The sequence below is a fragment of the Macaca fascicularis genome, chromosome 8 (genome assembly GCF_037993035.2).
Source record: "Macaca fascicularis isolate 582-1 chromosome 8, T2T-MFA8v1.1".
Lineage (NCBI taxonomy): Eukaryota > Metazoa > Chordata > Mammalia > Primates > Cercopithecidae > Macaca > Macaca fascicularis.
In genome coordinates this window covers 113035542-113054786 of record NC_088382.1, presented here as the reverse complement: position 1 = coordinate 113054786, position 19245 = coordinate 113035542, and the positions used below count along the sequence as shown (strand labels likewise).

Here is a 19245-nt window from a genome sequence, read left to right as displayed (position 1 = left end):
ATCCCTACATCTGTCAAAGTGACCTACATGTAACAAACTCCAATTCCATGTTACCTTACTGACTAAAAGAAATAAATGAGTTGCAAATTAGAACCAGATTTCAGAGCACCTTGAAAGCCAGGCTACATTTTCTTCAACCTAAAATTAATGGAGCTCCATTAAAAACTGAGAATGTGCAAAGCAGGAGGCAATAACGACGAAAAATAAACTAAATTAAAAAAAAAAACAGAATGAGTGTTAGGTAGGTGGGAGGGGGCAGAAATGACCGTTTATTAAACTAGTACCTCATGTCAGCATTCTGCTAAATGCTTCAAGTATCATGTTTTATTCTTGGCAAAGTGCTGTGAGATAGTTATTAATACCACCACTTTACAGGAGAAACACAGATTAGGTTAACTTGCTTAAAGTCTAAGACCAAAGTTCGTACAGGATCTTCCCATTAAATCACATGAATGAGTGAAATGATATAAGTGGTACTTTGGGAAGATCTATCATATTTATCTATTTCAAACTTCAATGAATGTACTCTCCTAGTATCTCCAGTTTATTACCTGTTGTAAAAATGATTTAGGAATAACAAAAGCAAGTATTAAAAGCATTTCTTTTGTATGTGGACTATGAAAACAGACTTGTGGCATTTGAATGATGTCCAGCCCTTTCTGTCACTCAAAATTCTAGTACCTGAAATAAACTTTACACCCTTTTACTTACAATGGCACTCCTTTCCTTACTTATAGACAGTACCTGTCTCCCGCTTGAGAGTTAGCATAAGGTTGTATTATTAGCTTTCATATCTAAGTCCTGAAATTACTACTTTAGAATTGTTAGGAAATCTGTTACTTTGAACAGGATAGTGCTTGCCTAAATATCAAACTAGTATTGATCAGCATGTAACTGAACAAAAAAAAAGCTGGTTATGTGAATGAGTTCTAAAACTTTCTGGAATAAAATACTGTATATGTCATATGATAATCATGGGGCTTGAATTTTATTGAATATTATTTGAATATTATTACATGGTTAAGTAACGGGATGCAATACCCTTAAGAACTTTCAATTCAGTAAGTATTAATTAGAGGCCTAAAATGTACTGGCATCATGGAAGACACAAGGATGATGACTAGGATACAATACCCAGTAGAAATTTAAGAGTCTCTAAAAAGCAATGAGGAGCTGAAAGAACATGGTTATCATCATGGAGAGTTCTAAGAACATCTGTATAAAAAATTTTTTTAATTCTGAGAAAATATTTGCTCCATATTTTTAGTCACTCTATTTACAGAGGAATATATAATACCAACTGTATGAAGCAAAAGTCAAAACTGAAACTCACCTTTTTCAAAGGAGTAGCTTGCCTCATATCGTACAGTACTATATTCCTGTCAGATGCACAACTTCCCAAGAGAAAAGTCTAAAAACAAGTAAAACAATCACCGGTTAAAAGCCAGACCTGGCAGCAAACCACATCCATTCAGTAAACAAATTATTTAATTGCCCTTAATATTTATGTTAAAAAACAAAGTCCATTTTAAGAGGGTACAATAAATTATCCATAATCTCAGCAACTTAAACCAAGTATTTTCATTGTAAAATCCCCATGCTTGTATTTTATTTTATTTATTTATTTATTTAGAAATAGAGTCTTGCTCTATCACTAGGCTGGAGTGCAGTGGCACAATCTTGGCTCACTGCAACCTCTACCTCCCAGGTTCAAGCAATTCTCATGCCTCAGCCTCTGGAGTAGCTGGGATTACAGGGGTGTGCCACCACAATGGGCTAATATTTTGTATTTTTAGTAGAGACAGGGTTTCACCATGTTGCCCAGGCTGGTATCGAACTCCTGACCTAACGTGATCCACCTGCCTCAGCCTCCCCAAGTGCTGGGATTACAGGCATGAGCCACCGTGCCCGGCCCCCATGCATGTATTTTAGATGTCAGGGATGATAACGTACAGATATTACTATGTTCTAATTTGTAATAAAATGTATTTTACTTATCCACTCTTCAACTTAAGACTTGTTTCCTGTTTTTTACTGTTATAAGTAATACTTCAATAAACATTCCCCCCCCCATATTTATCTCTTCTTTTGAATTATTTCCTTAGGATAAAATTTCACGAATGACATTACTGAATCAAAAGGTATGAACAACTTTATAGCTTTTGATATTTAGGGCTAATTATTTTCCAAAGAGCTGTACCAGTATACACTACAATGTGGGATACGTCCATTTTAATGCAACTGGGCAGCACTGGGTAGTGTCATTTAAAAGTTAATATCTGTATGACAGTATTTCCTAGCTGTATAAATTTATTGTTTTATTAGTAGTTAAATGTTCCTTTATGTTTAACTCTCTATAAATTAGGCCTGTCTTTTGTCCAACTGTTTGAAGATTTTTCTAATTATTATTATTTTTTTTTGAGACGGAGTCTCGCTCTGTCGCCCAGGCTGGAGTGCAGTGGCCGGATCTCAGCTCACTGCAAGCTCCGCCTCCCGGGTTCACGCCATTCTCCTGCCTACAGGCGCCCACCACCTCACCCGGCTAGTTTTTTTGGTATTTTTTAGTAGAGACGGGGTTTCACCGTGTTAGCCAGGATGGTCTCGATCTGCTGACCTTGTGATCCACCCGTCTTGGCCTCCCAAAGTGCTGGGATTACAGGCTTGAGCCACCGCGCCCGGCCTAATTATTTTATTTGTAAGTCAATTAAAAATGTGCATGGTACTTACATAACCCATTGGCATTAAGTAAAAATAAGCCCTTTATCATCCAGTGGATCCCTGAAACCCTCTTTCTGTAGCATCATTCCTCCTCACTCATGGTTCCTGACACTCACAACTATTGGCTTCTGCCCACAATTACTTCCTATTGCAAGTATGGGGGCTGCAAGAAGAGCTATTTACTAAATAGTTGCATGGCCAGCTAACTCCTCCTACTGTCTGTACACAGTTCAAATAACACATCATAAAGCTAATGTTATGATCATGATTTCCTCTCAGTTCTTTCTGAAAGCCTGCTATCTTAATGGCTGCTTTTCGGAGACTTCCCTAGTGAGGTACCTCAACCTTTCTTGGCTTGTTATGTCAATGTCACCTCAGGGTCTGACCAGGTTCCATTTCTAAAAAGAAAGACTTTGAACAAAGCAAAACAATCTACCTAGACCAAATGCCAACTTTCACACTGTAAAACGTGCCAATGATCAGCATAAACTTTTGGCTTTACCAGAATTCTACGCTTCAATATTTTTAGAGAAAATTAATTATTAATGATTAGAGGAGACAAATACACTCCATTTGTTCACAGCAACATGCCCTTTCCATTAAATTTAAAATAGGGTAAGAGACATGCACACCATTTACTTTTACCACTAAGTTCATAAGGTTAATAGTAATTAAAAAAAACAAAAAAACAGCTGAACAAATACAGCTGTTATACAGGCAAGTTTGAAAAACACGGTCACTAGGTCATCCCTAATAATTATGATTTTAGAATTGGTGATCAGCTCTTCTGATACAGATGTTCACCAAAACAGAGAAGCAAAAGACTTTTTTGTTCCTCTAAATAGTAAGAACCAGTGTCTGTTTGGGTTTTGTTTGTGTGTGTTTTCTTTTTTTTTTTTTTTTAGTAAGTAATACCATCACCATCTTCAATTTGGAGAGCACTTAAAAAATGCTCACATATGTTATCAACTTTTAGAGTTGGTCCTGCTCTGCAAGGGTAGCTGCCTTTCCATGCATGCCATTTCTCTCTTCTACAACCAAGGGGAACATAAGGAAGGAAGATGGAGGATAGAATGAGAAAGATGTAACAGAGACAGATACTCCAGACCAGGCATCAGAAAACTTTTTCTGTAAATGGACAGAGAGTAAGTATTTTAGGTTTTGTGGGCCATATGGTCTCTGTGGCAATTACTCAACTCTGCCATCATAGCACAAAAGCAGCTACCGACAATATGTACGCAAGAGAACATGGCCGTCTTCTAGTAGAGCTCTATTTACAAAAACAGGCAGTGGGGCCATATGTGGCTCACAGACTAGTTTGCCAACCTATTCTAGACCTGTAGCCTCTCTAGAAAGTGTGTGTGTGTGAGCATGTGGTAGTTGCAGGAAGAGTGTCCTCTGACTTCTCAGCAATTCCTCAAGGCCAAGCTCACATCACACTGCAGCATCTCATTTTCCAGTACATCATACAAACAATTTTTATACCTATTTTGACTCAACCTTACTTCCTACCCTTTATCAGGTTGAGTCTTTAAGAGCATACACTTGCATATTAGGATTTTTCTCTCATACTACCTAAAATGGTAGCCTCACAATAACTGCTAAAATTGGCTTATATACGCTGTGATTGCCTTTTCTTTCAGCAGGAAAAAAGTATCCCTACTGAGTATTTTGGACAATCAGTTCATTTACTGTTATGTATTAAGAAAAAGTTCAGAGAAAGATCTGGGGTCCAAGGGCTAGCTTAGCCTTCAGGACAGCCTCTATTCCTAAATTCAGACCTAAACAGACAATATGTAGTGGCCAATCTCCAACTCTTCCCTTAGGCCTGGAGGAACTGGGAATCACAATTCAGACTTCTCAGCAAAGAAAAATATAACTATAACTAATTACCATGCAGTTCAACAATAATCACAAATGTTTTTATGAAGCATTGGTACCTTACCAACTACAAATAGACAAAATGATGTCCAATGCTCCTTCTTCTGACCGCCAAGCGGGGTAGAAAAATTAACATTTTCCTAAATGTAAAATGACATAATCTATGGCACATGAGGTTGAAGGCATGAGTAAAACGAAAGTTAAAACAGGACTATATTTACTTGGATTTTACCCCAATGGGGAAATGCACACACCACTCCTCTAACAATGCTTAACTCTAGTATCTGGGACTAAACTGCTGGGAAACATGTTGGGATTTGAGCAAAGGTATCAGAACTCATATACAATCAGGAAAATTGACAAAATGCCAAAACACCATTAAAATTCAGACGTTTCTATCATACATTCAAAAGTTTCCTAAACAGAACTGAAATTATTAAGCAATAATAAGGAAACAAAAAGCAAAACATACTTTAAAAAAACACATTACCTCAACTGGGTTAAATTTAACACTACTTATACTGTCAAATCCCCAGGTCATTGAACATATAGGATTAGTTCTTTGTTCATCCCAAATGTCTACTTGCTGTCCACATGTGGCAAAAACAGCTTCTTTCCAGTGATGATCAATCCCAGTATAGACTGTCTTTAAAAGCAAAAAGATTGTTATGAAGAGGATTGTTTTCATTACCAATTCAAATCTGCAGAATAATATTTTAAACATATTTATCTACACTATCTTTTTTTGAGAAAAGTCCTGTTCACAAAGAAACTTCTTTGAAGTCCTTACGGAGGAAACAATACCATAGACAAGACATTTTAAGAATGAAATCAATTTTGTTTTAGAAATTACTAACGTGTTTCCAACTACAAATTATCTATACCTCATACTCATACCGCATTCCCCTATCCCTTTAAGAACATTTAGAACTTCTTGAAACCTAAAGCAGAACCTATATATTATATACTAACTATAATATTGAAATGACAAAGTGATTTTTAAAATGTATATTTAATTTAAAGATTAAATCTAATTTTGGAATTGTTAGGTGAATATAAAAATGTAAACATTATAAAACATGGATAGGCCAAATGTTCTAAATTATTCTTAAGATAAAACTAAACCATCCATCATCTGATTTGCAGAATAATTTGGTAGAAACATTAATAAGATTTATACATGATGCATAATACTATTAAATTTCTTCATTTCCTAAAGGAGTCTTTCAACTAAGAAATTCTGAGTTTTGTGTAAGATCTATGATGATATAAACCGGACAAGCTGAAGCATTTTCTGAACGTCTATCTTTTTCTCCATGGTCTTGCTATAGGAAATGTTTCATTGTATTCTCTAGCTAAAAACAGAAATCAAACTCTACTACAACGAATACCAAAAAAAAAAACTTGTTAAAATTCTTTAGCATCAAAGGACCTTAGCTGCATTAAATATTGCGTAAATGGGTCAACAATTACAGCCTAAAGTCTTTCGTTTCTTATTTGCATCTTCTTCCCCATCTTTGGAAATTATAACTATAAAATAATTTTAAATAAAATAATTTTAATAAGCAAGCTATTAGTCAATTTACTTTTGTACCTTTCCTAATATCGTATGTAATGGCTCTTCCTCCTCTCCATAGCCTGGCCCATCCATTTTCCACTGCTTCACAGTTTTGTCATCACCAACCTAGAAATATATGTTTTATTATGATGATGATAATGAACAAGAGTTATAAATTAAAACTTGCCAACACATATATCAAATTATAACTATCTTGTTTAAAAAAGATAACATACCATATCATTCCAGTATACTTATTGATGCATTTATATCCCACCTTGTTTTAGTAGAGATTTGTGACAAATATATAAAGTACATAAAACTAAAAATATAATGAGTAGAGCAAAAGAAAAACAAGAACGGGGCAAAGTTAGGTCATGCATATTATGATAAACATGGCATTTCAACTTAGAGAAAAAATGGATTATAAAAAATGGTATTATAATATCAGGTTAGTCATTTTAAAAAATTGAGCCAATTTGATGCCTACATGAAAATAAAATTCCAGGTAGTTTTAAATGTAAAAAATAAAATGAAAAACATGAAAATACTGGAGAGAAGGCATTGTTATAATACTGAAGTAGATAAAGTCCTTTTCTGCATGAACTGCAGAAGCTACTAAGTCAGTGGTTTTCAAACTGAACTTTGGGCCTCTGGAGGACCCTGAGAACTTTTCAGGGTCCACACGGTCAAAACTATTTTCATAATGTTAGTAAAGACATAGTTTGTCTTTTCACTGTGCTGACAGCTGCATAAATAGTAAAAAAGCAACAGTGAGCTGAACTGTTGGCACGTTAGCCCAAATCAAGGCAAAGCAACAAACTATGGTAATTTAGACATGGGTATTTGGCAGACATGTTCAAGCTATCAGGTGAAACAGACCACAAAACAGAACATATAATATAGTTTGAGGTTGAAAACAAAATCATAAATGTGGTACTATATAACTACATATATACCAAACTGCTAGTTTTAACTTGAAATCTTACATTTATATATTAGATACAATCTATATCCACTTTTTGATAAAAACATTAACAAAGATATATTTATCTATGGGAAGAATATGAATGTAGCTCTTTCCTTGCAGCAAATTCAAAAAGGAAAACACTTCTTGCAAAACACTTTACAGTGCCCATGAGATGAGAACAGATAAGTGATCAGGAAAGGTTTTGGTACGAAGATTACACAGGGATGTCTTTTGTTGAGGATGCCAATGAACAGAATATCCTTGTAATAGACAAAAAGTATTTAATAGGGCTACATCTCATTAACAACTCTGAATCTGAGCCACTGGCACTATCAACTCAATTCTAGAAACCTGATTCTACCGGGAGAATGTAAGATGTAATCTAGGTACCAGGTCTTGACTGACCTGGCTTGACCCAAAGAGACATTTTAGCACCTACAGAACACAGGGTAAACTGTGTCCCCGAGCATCCCATTCCTAAAGACAGCATCCCTCCATCAAGTTTCTGATAGTGTCTGCAAGCTCAAGACTGAATTTCCTTGTAAATGACCAAGATGTTCTGCAGTCTACTGAGTACAAACCTCAGCAGACCACCAATTCTGGGAAAGGTTTTCTCATTTTATAGAAATGAGTAGCCAAACAAGAACATGTGCCTGGCTACAACAACATCTCATCTCCAGGCTGGTTATGCTGAAGAAGGAACTGTTGGTATTATAAATTGGGATATCTTAGTGAAGTTCATGTAATAAAAGTTTATGTTTTGCAACACTGTGTACTAAATTTTTTAAAAACATTCTTAAAGTTGTACCAGCAAGTAGTCTTCACGTGTCTTATCTTTGACAAAGCACACATTACTCAAAAATATCTTCATGGCCGGGCGCGGTGGCTCACGCCTGTAATCCCAGCACTTTCAGAGGCCAAGGCAGGCAGATCACTAGGTCACGAGATCGAGACCATCATGGCTAACAGTGAAATGCCGTCTGTACTAAAAATACAAAAAAAAAAAAAAAAAAAGGAAAAATTAGCCAAGAGTGGTGGTGGGAGCCTGTAGTCCCAGCTACTGGGGAGACTGAAGCAAGAGAATGACATGAACCCGGGAGGCAGAGCTTGCAGTGAGCAGAGATCGTGCCATTGCACTCCAACCTAGGCAACGGAGGGAGAGAGACTTCATCTCAAAAAAACAACAAAAAAATCTTTTTGAAAAAGGGAGAAACAATGAACTGAGCATGGTGACTCATGCCTGTAATCCCAACACTTTTTGGGAGGCTGAGACAGGCTTGAGCCCAGGAGTTCAACACCAGCCTGGGCAATATAACAAGACCCTGTCACTTTAAAAAAATAAAGTGGGGGAAATAAGTGGTGAATATGAAACATTTTCAGTCTTTATTCATTTCTTAAAATGTTTTTATTTAATTTACCAATAAAAGTTATATATATTTATGATGTACAACATTGTGTTTTGATATATGTAGGCACTGTGGAATGGCTAAACCAAGCTAATTAACATATCTATTACCTCACATACTTACTGTTTTGTGGTGAGAACATTTAATTCACTTTCATAGCAGTTGTCAAGACAGCATATTGTTATTAACTATAATCACCATGTTGTACACTTTCTATCCATTTGAAATTTTGTCTCTTTTGACCAACATCTCCCCAATCTCCCTCCCTCAAAGCCCCTAGTAATGACCATTTTACTCCATTTCTATGAGTTTGGCTTTTTTAGATTCCACACAAGTGAGATCACGTGGTATTTGTCTTATTTAACTCAGCATCATGTCCTCCAGGTTCATTCATGTATGCTGCAAGTGACAGGATTTCCTTCTTTCTGAAGGCTGAATAGTATTCCTGTGTGCGCATGTGTGTACTTTTTTAAAAAATTCATTCATCCACTGCTGGACACTTTAGGTTGATTCCATATCCTGGGTATTGTGAATAATGCTGCAAATGAGCCTTTATTCATTTTAAGCATTAAAATAAATAAATAAATAAATAAAAAATACACTAAGTCTTCTGGCTGAGCTATTAATCAATATATCCAAAAGAATAACCAAGTGTAAGAAGCCTTAGTTGCCATCCATTCCCACTTGCCAACCAATTCCTTGCACAACATTGGGCTTGCAGAGTCAGGCAGCTTATCTGCACCCCTCTAGTGAAAAGTAACTGAATGCTTTGCAAGGTAGCCTATTCTGCTTTTTGACAGCAAATAAGTTTTTACACCAAAACCAAATCTTTTAACATTAACACCTATTTCCAGTGCCCTCTATGGAGCAACAAATTAGTCTATTTTCTTTTTCACATGACAATCTTTGAAATTGTAGTTATCAGGTTTCCCAGAAGTCATCTTTTCCCTTTATTATTCTCTTGTAATCTGGCTTCTGCACCCAGCCAACCTAGAGTGTAACCTAAACTTTATAACTCAGTTCAACCTGCTTTTTAAAAAGTCACCAGTAAATCAAGAATAAGGAAGATCTATTTGACTGATTAGTGCATGAGTATACAAAAACTGTTGTATAGGTAGGTCAAAACACTTAGAAAGACATACACCAAACTAACAGTGTTAGAAGTGAAAGACTAGAATTACACGATCTTTAACTTTCTATTTTTTATATCTCTACATTCCTAAAATGTTTTTCTCAGTCTTTATTTCTCATTATTCTTTATAGTAGTTCACACAACTGACTATTCCTTCCTCCTAGGACACTATGCTCATTCAGATTCTTTGAGCTCTCTGGATACTCCCAGAGTTTTCCCACTTCCCAGAGGTGGGCATTCCCCGAGGCTACATCCTTGACATCTTTGTATTTCTATATTTTCCTCTTCATTTCCTCCCAATGATGCCGTACTATGGCTTCAATGAATAATTCTATATTGATGATGTCAAGTTCAGCTCTGACCTCCCTCCTGAGCTCCAGACCTGATGATAGACATCTTCACTCGAACAGCCCATGAGCAGCCCAGTTTGTCACATCATATCCTTCCCAATGCCACCCTTCCAAACTTCCTAATGCTCCTCAGCAACAGGAACCAACCTCTTCCCAGGCACCTCTCAGTTGTCAAACCTTTCAATCCTCCAAAGTGTTTCTAAATCCAACCACTGATTTCTAGTTTTCAGTCTCCATAATAAGGTAGCCTCTTATTATTGCCTACCAAACTATTAAAATGGCTTTCAAACTGATCACTAACTGCTGTCAAATTATTTAACTCAAAGCACAACTCAGATTTTGTCGTTCCCCTTGTTAAAAAAGACCTTCAATGAACTTGAAGTGGTATTTGTACACCAATGGTCATGGCAACACTATTCACAATAGCCAAAAGGTGGAAACAAACCAAATGCTCATTGATGAATGAACGGATAAAGAAAATGTGACATATACAATGGAATGTTATTTAGCCATAAAAAGAAAGGAAATTCTGACATGTACTACACCATGGATAAACCTTGAAGACAATTATGTTAAGTAAAAAAAGCCAGACACAAAAGGCTTATTCCACATACACAAAATGGTATAATTCTTTAAAATATGTTTCTATTTATATGAGGTACCCAGAACAGTCAAAATCACCAGAGGCAAACTGGTTACCAGGGGTTGGGGACTGAGGGGAAAAGGGAGTTATTGTTTAATGACTCTAGTTTCAGCTGGGGAAGATGAAAAAGTTCTGAAGACGGATGGTGGTGAGGGTTGCACAGTGATGTGAATGTACCGGATGCCACCAAACTGTGTATTTAAAAACAGATAGTAAATTTTACGTTCCGGATATTTTGCCACACACAGGCATAAAACTTCAATGATTCCTTACTATCTGACTAACAAAAGTACAAATTACTCATCTTAGCACCAAAAATCCTCCAGAGTAAGCCAAACTCTTTCTAGACTCACCTCTCATTAATTCCACTTTTGTGGTAAATTGAGTATTAGTTTAATCATGTTACGTTATGGGGAAGGCTGAATTACATAAAGAAAACTAGTAATTTTCAAGGTTTCATAAGCTATTTTGCATTGTGAAACTCCCAAAAGGGCCTAGAAACAAATAAATGAACTTGAAAAAAATGTATTCAATTAAATTATTCTTACCTATGTCGATCAAATTGAATGACTTAATGGTGTTATACTTACAGTGAAAAAAGAAGTCCCACAAAAGCGAGTACATATTCCTCGTACAAAGCCTTCATGTGCTTGTATTGTACGGATACAATTCCGCTGAGTCAGGTTCCAAATTCTAACCTATGATAAAGCATACCAGGAAATTTCAGTGAACTATAAATGTAAAATGTTCAGGATAAATTCAACATTGACAAGGCTACAAATCACTCTACTGGGGAGCTAAAACAAAAATCCTTTGGATTAAAACAATGCAATGCATATGGATAAGTATATCGATGAGGAAAAAATACAATCTGGCAAATACTCTGTTGATTCTAGTTTAAAGTGTTGCAAAACCTTTTCACTTGCCATAGTAGGAAATTAGGTGTTGACAACATCTTCTGTGAAAACACTCACACTTAAATACTTTAATTATAAAAATGATTTAATTTACTATCAAATTGATCCTTAAATGACTGCATTTATACTTTCTTAGGTTTAAAGAAGAAAATACGAAACTTAGTATTCCTAACAAAATTTAGTCTTGAGAAGTAAATTGAAATCCAATAAAAACCTACAGTAACTAAAAACTAAAGGAAAAAACATTTGTAATATAACTACTTTTAGTTGAAAATATCAACATTTAGAGTGACACTTGCCTCTCCATCGCATGCCCCAGAAAGGATAGTAGCCAGGTTCTTTGGATGCTTTGCCAAGCAATTGACTCCATCACGGTGACCATCCAGAGACGCAAGGAATGGTTTTGCAAATACTCGTTCCAGTTTGGTAGCATTTAAAGCTCTTACATATTCTCGTGGGACCTCAAAAGGATGTAAAGTAGGATCATAGTTTCTCGGAACTGAAATAAGAATGATTCTTTTTGATAATTCACACTTAATATTTCCTGCTGTCTTCCTCAGCTAATCACTCTGTTATTCAATAAGCATTTAGTTAGTGACACTGTTCTATACCTAACACTAAGAATACAAAAGTAGAAAACCTGCTGTTCAGAAATCTTTCTGAAATTACTGGAAAATCATGGGATGCATACATCTTGCAAAACAATTAGACCCTAGATATCTATACATGCAGCCTTTCCCTTTTATGTGTCCTAGTACACTCTTCAACTGGGTGGTAAGTGTTCACTGTCAGGGCTTCCAATACACTTTTCATTTGTATTTCCTTATGCCTAGCACAGTTCCTGTGACAAAACATGTGCATGATGTTTGCTCAACAGAACTCTAAGCTTTCTGTGGGGCAGGGAACATTATTAATCTCTGGTGCTAAATACTGTGCTGATAGACACATGAAGTTGTGATTATGATGATATTACACAGCTATTATTTACTGAGTACTTTCTATGTTTGTTTACTTAAAAAAGACTCACATAAGAGTTCACCAGGTGCCAGGCACTGTTCCAAAAACCTTAATCATTTAATTTCCACAGCATCCTATGTGTTAAGTTCTATTACTATCTCACACTTTATTGATGGGAAAACTGAGGCACAAAGAGGTTAACTAACCTGAATATGACATGATGGAGACAGGATTCAAACCAAGGCAGTATGGCTCCAGAATCTATGTTTTTTTTGTTTGTTTGTTTGTTTGTTTGTTTGTTTGTTTTTGAGACGGAGTCTTGCTCTGTCGCCCAGGCTGGAGTGCAGTGGCCAGATCTCAGCTCGCTGCAAGCTCCATCTCCCGGGTTCACTCCATTCTCCTGCCTCAGCCTCCCGAGTAGCTGGGACCACAGGCGCCGCCACCTCACCCGGCTAATTTTTTGTGTTTTTAGTAGAGACGGGGTTTCACCGTGTTAGCCAGGATGGTCTCGATCTCCTGACCTTGTGATCCGCCCGTCTCGGCCTCCCAAAGTGCTGGGATTACAGGCTTGAGCCACCGCGCCTGGCCCAGAATCTATGTTTTAACTGTCCTGATATGCTGCTAAACACATTGTCTTGGTTAATAATCAGGCTTAGGGCCGGGCGTGGTGGCTCATACCTGTAATCCCAGTACTTTCGGAGGCCGGGGTGGGCAGATCATGAGGTCCGGAGATCGAGACCATCCTGGCTAACACAGTGAAATCCCATCTCTACTAAAAATACAAAAAGTTAGCCGGCGGGAGGGTGGTACGTGCCTGTAGTCCCAGCTACTCGGGAGGCTGAGGCAAAAGAATCGCTTGAACCTGGGAGGTGGAGGTTGCAGTGAGCCAAAATCGCGCCACTGCACTCCAGCCCGGCTGACAGAGTGTGACTTCATCTCAAAAAACAAAACAAAACAAAACTCTCTCTCTCTCTCTCTCTCTATATATATATATAATTATGCTTAGTAATTTTAAGCTCGTATGTCTAAAAAACTCAATGTGTAAAAAGTAAATGCATCTTCTTACCCCATGACTTCGCCCTGCTGTTTCTGACTCCCTGGTAATGGTATTATACCTAACATTCAACAAAGCTCTAGCCTAGGTCATTCTTATGTATTCCATCTTCCATATTCCCTACTACCAAAACTCCAAGTTCTACTCATCATCTCTTTGCAACATTTATACATCTTTCCCTTTAACTATTTCTAGTAACTTAGTTTTGTTTTGTTTTGGTTTTTTTTGAGATGCAGTATCACTCTGTCACCCAAGCTGGAGTGCAGTGGTGTGACTATAGTCTACTGCAGCCTCAATCTCCAGAGCTTAAGTGAGCCACCTACCTTAGCCTCTCACCTCAGCCTCCCAAGTAGCTTGGACCTGAGGCATGCACCACCATGCCCCATTAATCTTTAAATTTTTTGTAGAGATGGGGGTCTCTCGAACTCCTGGACTCAAGTGATCCTCCCACCTTTGCCTCCCAAAAAGTGTTGGGTTTATGAGTGTGAGCCACTGCATCCCCAGGCAGTTTGGGTCTTCATTACCTTATACTTGGGCTACCGTAATATCATCCCTACTTGATTTGGTGGCAATTTACACTATTATCAGATGTCATCTTAAAACAGCTTTTTACACGTCACTCCTACGCTTAAAACTTCCAGAGGCTCCCATATATATAGCAGTCTTCAAACTTTTTGTGTGCCCCATTAATAACAGAGTTTTTGAGCAGATCCCTTCTCCTCAACATATGTGTATGTTAATGAGGGCATGTAATTAAAGATTTTTATTTTTTGAGATGGAGACTCGCTCTGTCGCCCAGGCTGGAGTGCAGTGGCGCCATCTCGGCTCACTGCAAGCTCCGCCCGGCCGGTTCACGCCATTCTGCTGCCTCAGCCTCCGAGTCTCTGGGACTACAGGCGCCCGCCGCCACGTCCGGCTAATTTTTTTGTATTTTTAGTAGAGACAGGGTTTCACCGTGTTAGCCAGGATGGTCTGGATCTCCTGACCTTGTGATGCGCCCATCTCAGCCTCCCAAAGTGCTGGGATTACAGGCGTGAGCCACCGCGCCGGGCCAAAAAGGTTTTTGTTTTTTGTTTTTTGTTTTTAAAGAAAAATCTTGATTTAACACCGTAGTAGATTTAAAGGTTTTAATTTCAGCTTAATTCAATGTTTGGTTTTAATGGCTACTATTATAAAAAAAAATTCAGGCAGTACTCACTTTCGCACAGTACTGTATTAACTGGATGACATGCATACTGGAATCAATTACCCACTTTGCAAAGTTTCGTGGTTAACAGATGTGATTTCAATCACTGTAAACCTCTCAAAGAGTGGGATTGGTTCAGTTAATATGGTACTGTGCAAATTGCAGAATGCCGCCTGTACTTCACAAAGACAAGCATACCCAAAATGATAATGTCCATAGTTGGCTACATTTATTTAATATATTTAATTTTCAGTCTCATCTATCAGTTTTGCAAAGATTATTTTTGAAGTCTAGAAAATTTCCATCTACTCTGATGTCAGCAGCTGTTTCTACAACTAAAATTAGCATTTTAATAACTTCAACAAAGTTTTAAACCCCAACAAGATAGTTCATTTTGTTTCTAAATCTCTTCACGTAGGCAAAAACGAATCTTTATAGATGGAGAAACGGACATTTATAAAGCCACTATTATGTGCTAGGTGCTATCTAAACACAGTGCATACACGAACATGATTCTTCCCCTTTTTGGGCGCTAAGTCTGATGGGAAAGACTATTAACCAAAATAATAATCATGAGACAATGTGATAAACACTGTGATGAAGTGATAGAATCATAGAACACGGGTGCTGAAAGGGTCGGGGCTCATGCAGGAGGTAAGTAGGAACAGATTATTGTTCAGTGAAAGTTTTCCAGAGAAAGTGGCTAAACTGGGTAAGGGTGTGTGCCACAGGAAACCTTAAAAAAGATGACTGAAATGCACTGAGATTGGCAAGAGTGAATACGAAATCACTTGTGGGAAACGTAGTGACTGACAAAAGTGACAAGGAAGGTGGGACCAGAAATTCAAGGACTGGGAATGATGACAAATCTAATTTATATTTTAGAAACATTACCGCCTTGTGACAAACTGTAAACATCTTTTGAGCAAAGACTTCTTAGCAATGCTGACACACATGTTGATAATATCTACTACTCAAAATTGTGAAATACTGTTCTCGCCTCATCTCATCTCGCTTACTCCTCCCTCATTCAAACTCTAATGACACAGCTTTTCTTTCTATACCTTAGGTTCATTCCTGCCTGAAGACCTTTGCTCCTGCTATTCTCTTTACTTAGAACAATCTGCTTATGCATGGTTGGTCCCTTGTCATTTAGGTATCACAAGGTACAATTTATAAGTAGTTAGCAGTCAATGGGGGAACAGACCAGAAAGATTAAATTAATTTCATTTTAACCATTCTTTCATCAAACGTCTTAAGGGATGGTAAGAGAAAACTGAAAACTGATGCTTTTAAATTCATCTTTGTCTCTTCCAACATGCAGAACTAATGTGAAGTAGTAAAGTGGCAAGAGCAGTAGGAAGATTTTAAAAGCCTGTTTAACTCTCAGCCCTTCAACCCACGAGTTTGGCTCATTCAAGTCCACTTTTCAGTAATAGGAATCTGAAGACAATCCTAGAGCAGCAGCTGGAATCTTTCTCCACTATAGACAACTATTTCCCACTCACCACTAGAGGAAATTCTTAGAAAAAGGACTTTAACAGACTTTACTTGCTATCCAATTCCGCAGCGACTCTGTAAGCACAAAGTGTGCCTTAGCGAAAGGGAACTTGGGAAGAATCAGCCTGGAGTGCCAGCCTCCCCCGGCTTTACTCCGCGAAAGCCGAGGCTAGACCCAAGGACTCGCGGAAAGCGTCCTTTTCTCCCTACCAACTTATCTTACCTCTCTGTAAGTCCAACTTGGTTTCGCGGACATAATTGTCCGGATTCCGGCTCAGCATCTTCACCTTCATCTTGCTTGCTCCTACGGCCGGACTCCACGAGCTCTCCGGTACGAGTTCCGCCCACCGCCGCCTACTCCCACATGCGACTTCCGCTTTCCCCAGACTACTTCCAGTCACGTGACCCGCGGAGCGGAGGCCGGCTGGCTCAACTGGATCCTGCGGCGCTCCGTAGTTTTGCCGGCAAACGTTAGCAAGGGGCGGTTCTTGCTGTGCAGTGTCTTCCGCGTCTGTGCGCTGGCGCATTTGTGGGCGAGGCAGGGCGGAGAGTCGGCCGAGGCTGCCACCTCCCTTCCATCGCGCTTTCCGCCGGCGTGACGTAGTGGCTGCGCCCCATTCATGCCCCCTCAGTGCTAGAGTCTTGCGGCTTCGCTCACGCGCCGTGGGCGTAAGAATCCTTTCGCCGGTCCCGGAGGTGGACTTGCGCTCAAAAGGGGCGACCGTCGCCACGGTGGCGGCCACTGCATCGCGTCCCACCTCCGCGGCCCTGGGCGCCGTGGTGTCGGTGGGCCCCGAGCCTATGACGGGCCAGGGCCATTCGGCGTCCGGGTCGTCGGCGTGGAGCACGGTATTCCGCCACGTCCGGTATGAGAATCTGGTAGCGGGCGTGAGCGGCGGCGTCTTATCCAACCTTGCGCTGCACCCGCTCGACCTCGTGAAAATCCGCTTCGCCGGTAAGAGCCCGCCCAGACACCGGGCTGCATCCTCTTACTGTCATCCCGAACTGGGTGGTAAAGATTCAAAAGGAGGCCTGAATCTCCTCCGCCTTTTCCGTTCTAGGAGGAGGAGGAGGAGCGGTGAAGGGGGTGCTGTCCGCCTTGGCGAACCTGAACTAGATTTGAGGAAATGGTGCTTGCTCTGTAGAGGGGTCGGCCTGCAATCGATCTTCCACGCTCCTCAAGACTAAGGGAGGGGGCGTGTATGTAGAGAAGTCTGAGAAAAAACATCCTCTTTGGCAGAGAAGATGGGATTCAAAGCCTGATTTGTAAAATAAAGAAGAGATGGTCACATTTTAAGGTTTAGTCCTCACACGTGCAAATCATTCACTCTTGGAGGAACTTTGAAATCTTAGCATACCCACGTGGTTTGGCAGCTCGACTAGTATTGGGATAGGACGTAATCTTCAGCGAATGGTTGGGAGATTTGGAATAGAATTCTCTTGAATGTTTGTTTTTTGGCGGTTATAGAATGGTACAAGGTCCTGTGAAAGAATAGGTTGCTAGAATCGAAATACTATTTTAAGTGTATTAGATGAATTGAGTATGTTGAAATAAAGCATTTTAGAAGTTAAACTCGACACTGAAGTCTGGAAAAAGAGTTTCAGAGATGATCTTTGATAACTGAAATTGCAGAAAATAGTTTCCAAATAAAGTTGTTACAAGTTAAGTTCTGCCTTGAGAATTAAATCTACAGAAGTTGTTTATCTTAGCATTAGGTAATTCAGTTCTCTTAATTTATATTCTCATAATGTCTGTAGACTGCTGTGTGGGCTACAGAAGTATCTAATAAAGTTTTTGCCTTCAGGGAACTTAGAATTTAATTGGAGTCGTTAGACTTAGTCGTATAAAAGGTAATTCTAGACAATATAAAATCAAGAAATACGAATACAAAATATAAATACCCATAAATCGTCAAGAAAATTCTACAATGCTGATGGCCATATGTATCTTTAAGGTTCAATGGAAGATTGGGGCTTGGGGTTTCCCATAGAAAGGCTAATATTTTGACAGCTGGAAGAAGCAAGAAGCCGTTCTATGAAGGAAAATCATCGAAAATTATGGAGCATTATCTCTAGAAAAAACACAAAGGCATATAATTTCATGAAGTTTTATGATGCATGCACAAATAATTATTGACAAGTAATCTTTATCGAATGTTTACTAGGAGCAAGGCAGTGAACTATGCTTTAGATGCATTATCTCATTTATTATCCTGTAAATCTATTCACAGGAACAATCCTGTGAGTTTATGATCCCTGCTGTACAGGTGAGGATAACAGAAATTGACTAACTTACCCAAGTCACAAGTTTGTAAAGATGGATCTGGGATTTAAACCCAGGTAATCTAACTCTGGAACCCTCTGGCACTTAACCCCTCACCATACTACCGCTATAAGTCCCTGTTATACAATGGTTTGAACATTACAAGAATTTTAGACTTGGCTGCAGGTGCAGGCCTGTATGACTTAGTGTCTCTCTTCAGTAGCATTTTATCTAGGAGCAGAAGAGGTGATAGTCGAGGTGATCATTGAAGAATAGCGTGGTTGGCCTGATGAATTTAGATAGTGCTTTGAAGCGTATCATTCCTGAGGAAAAGGAATTCTTGGTACCTGAGAAGATTAACAGTCTTGATGAATTGGGAAGAGTATTGGGAGACTAGTGGGGCTGAGGTGACAGATAAAAGGATTGAGATTGGATTGGAGGCCTAAATCTAGGAGTGGAAGCAGGACTTTGTAATAATAAAGCTCACAGTGTAGCTCTGAAATGATGATAGAAAGGAGGAAAATTTAAGAAGATAAATAACAGAAATAAAAATTTATTGATTATCAGCATCAATGCTGAATAACATACTGTACTTTTTATGCTTCCTTGTAATTAAACTCATTTAATAAAATTAAAATCTAATGAAGACAGGATATGGGGGTTAATTCTGAATGCATGCGCTGTTAAACCAAACCTGGAATTTTTCTGTG

At 38.6% G+C, this 19245-nt stretch overlaps 2 protein-coding genes across 4 annotated transcripts in view; one reads left to right on the top strand and one right to left on the bottom strand.

The window, feature by feature from the left end:
- DCAF13 (DDB1 and CUL4 associated factor 13) overlaps window positions 1–17150 on the bottom strand; it is a 27485-nt gene extending 10335 nt beyond the window's left edge. Inside the window, 8 exon segments of the mRNA XM_005596003.5 lie at window positions 1334–1411; window positions 5090–5245; window positions 6194–6283; window positions 11249–11356; window positions 11875–12074; window positions 16496–16761; window positions 16763–16914; window positions 16916–17150. Coding sequence (XP_005596060.4) covers window positions 1334–1411; window positions 5090–5245; window positions 6194–6283; window positions 11249–11356; window positions 11875–12074; window positions 16496–16761; window positions 16763–16914; window positions 16916–17020 — 1155 coding nt within the window. The 5' untranslated portion in view covers window positions 17021–17150.
- The window catches only part of SLC25A32 (solute carrier family 25 member 32), a 15930-nt gene continuing 13552 nt past the window's right edge, over window positions 16868–19245 (top strand). For all 3 annotated transcript variants that reach the window (XR_012416584.1, XM_005563894.5, XM_073999242.1), the window contains exon 1: window positions 16868–17227. Coding sequence is in view for 2 of the 3 variants with exons in the window: in XM_005563894.5 (XP_005563951.1) it covers window positions 17074–17227 (154 nt within the window). In the remaining variant the exon portion in view is untranslated. The remainder of the gene's footprint in view (window positions 17228–19245) is intronic.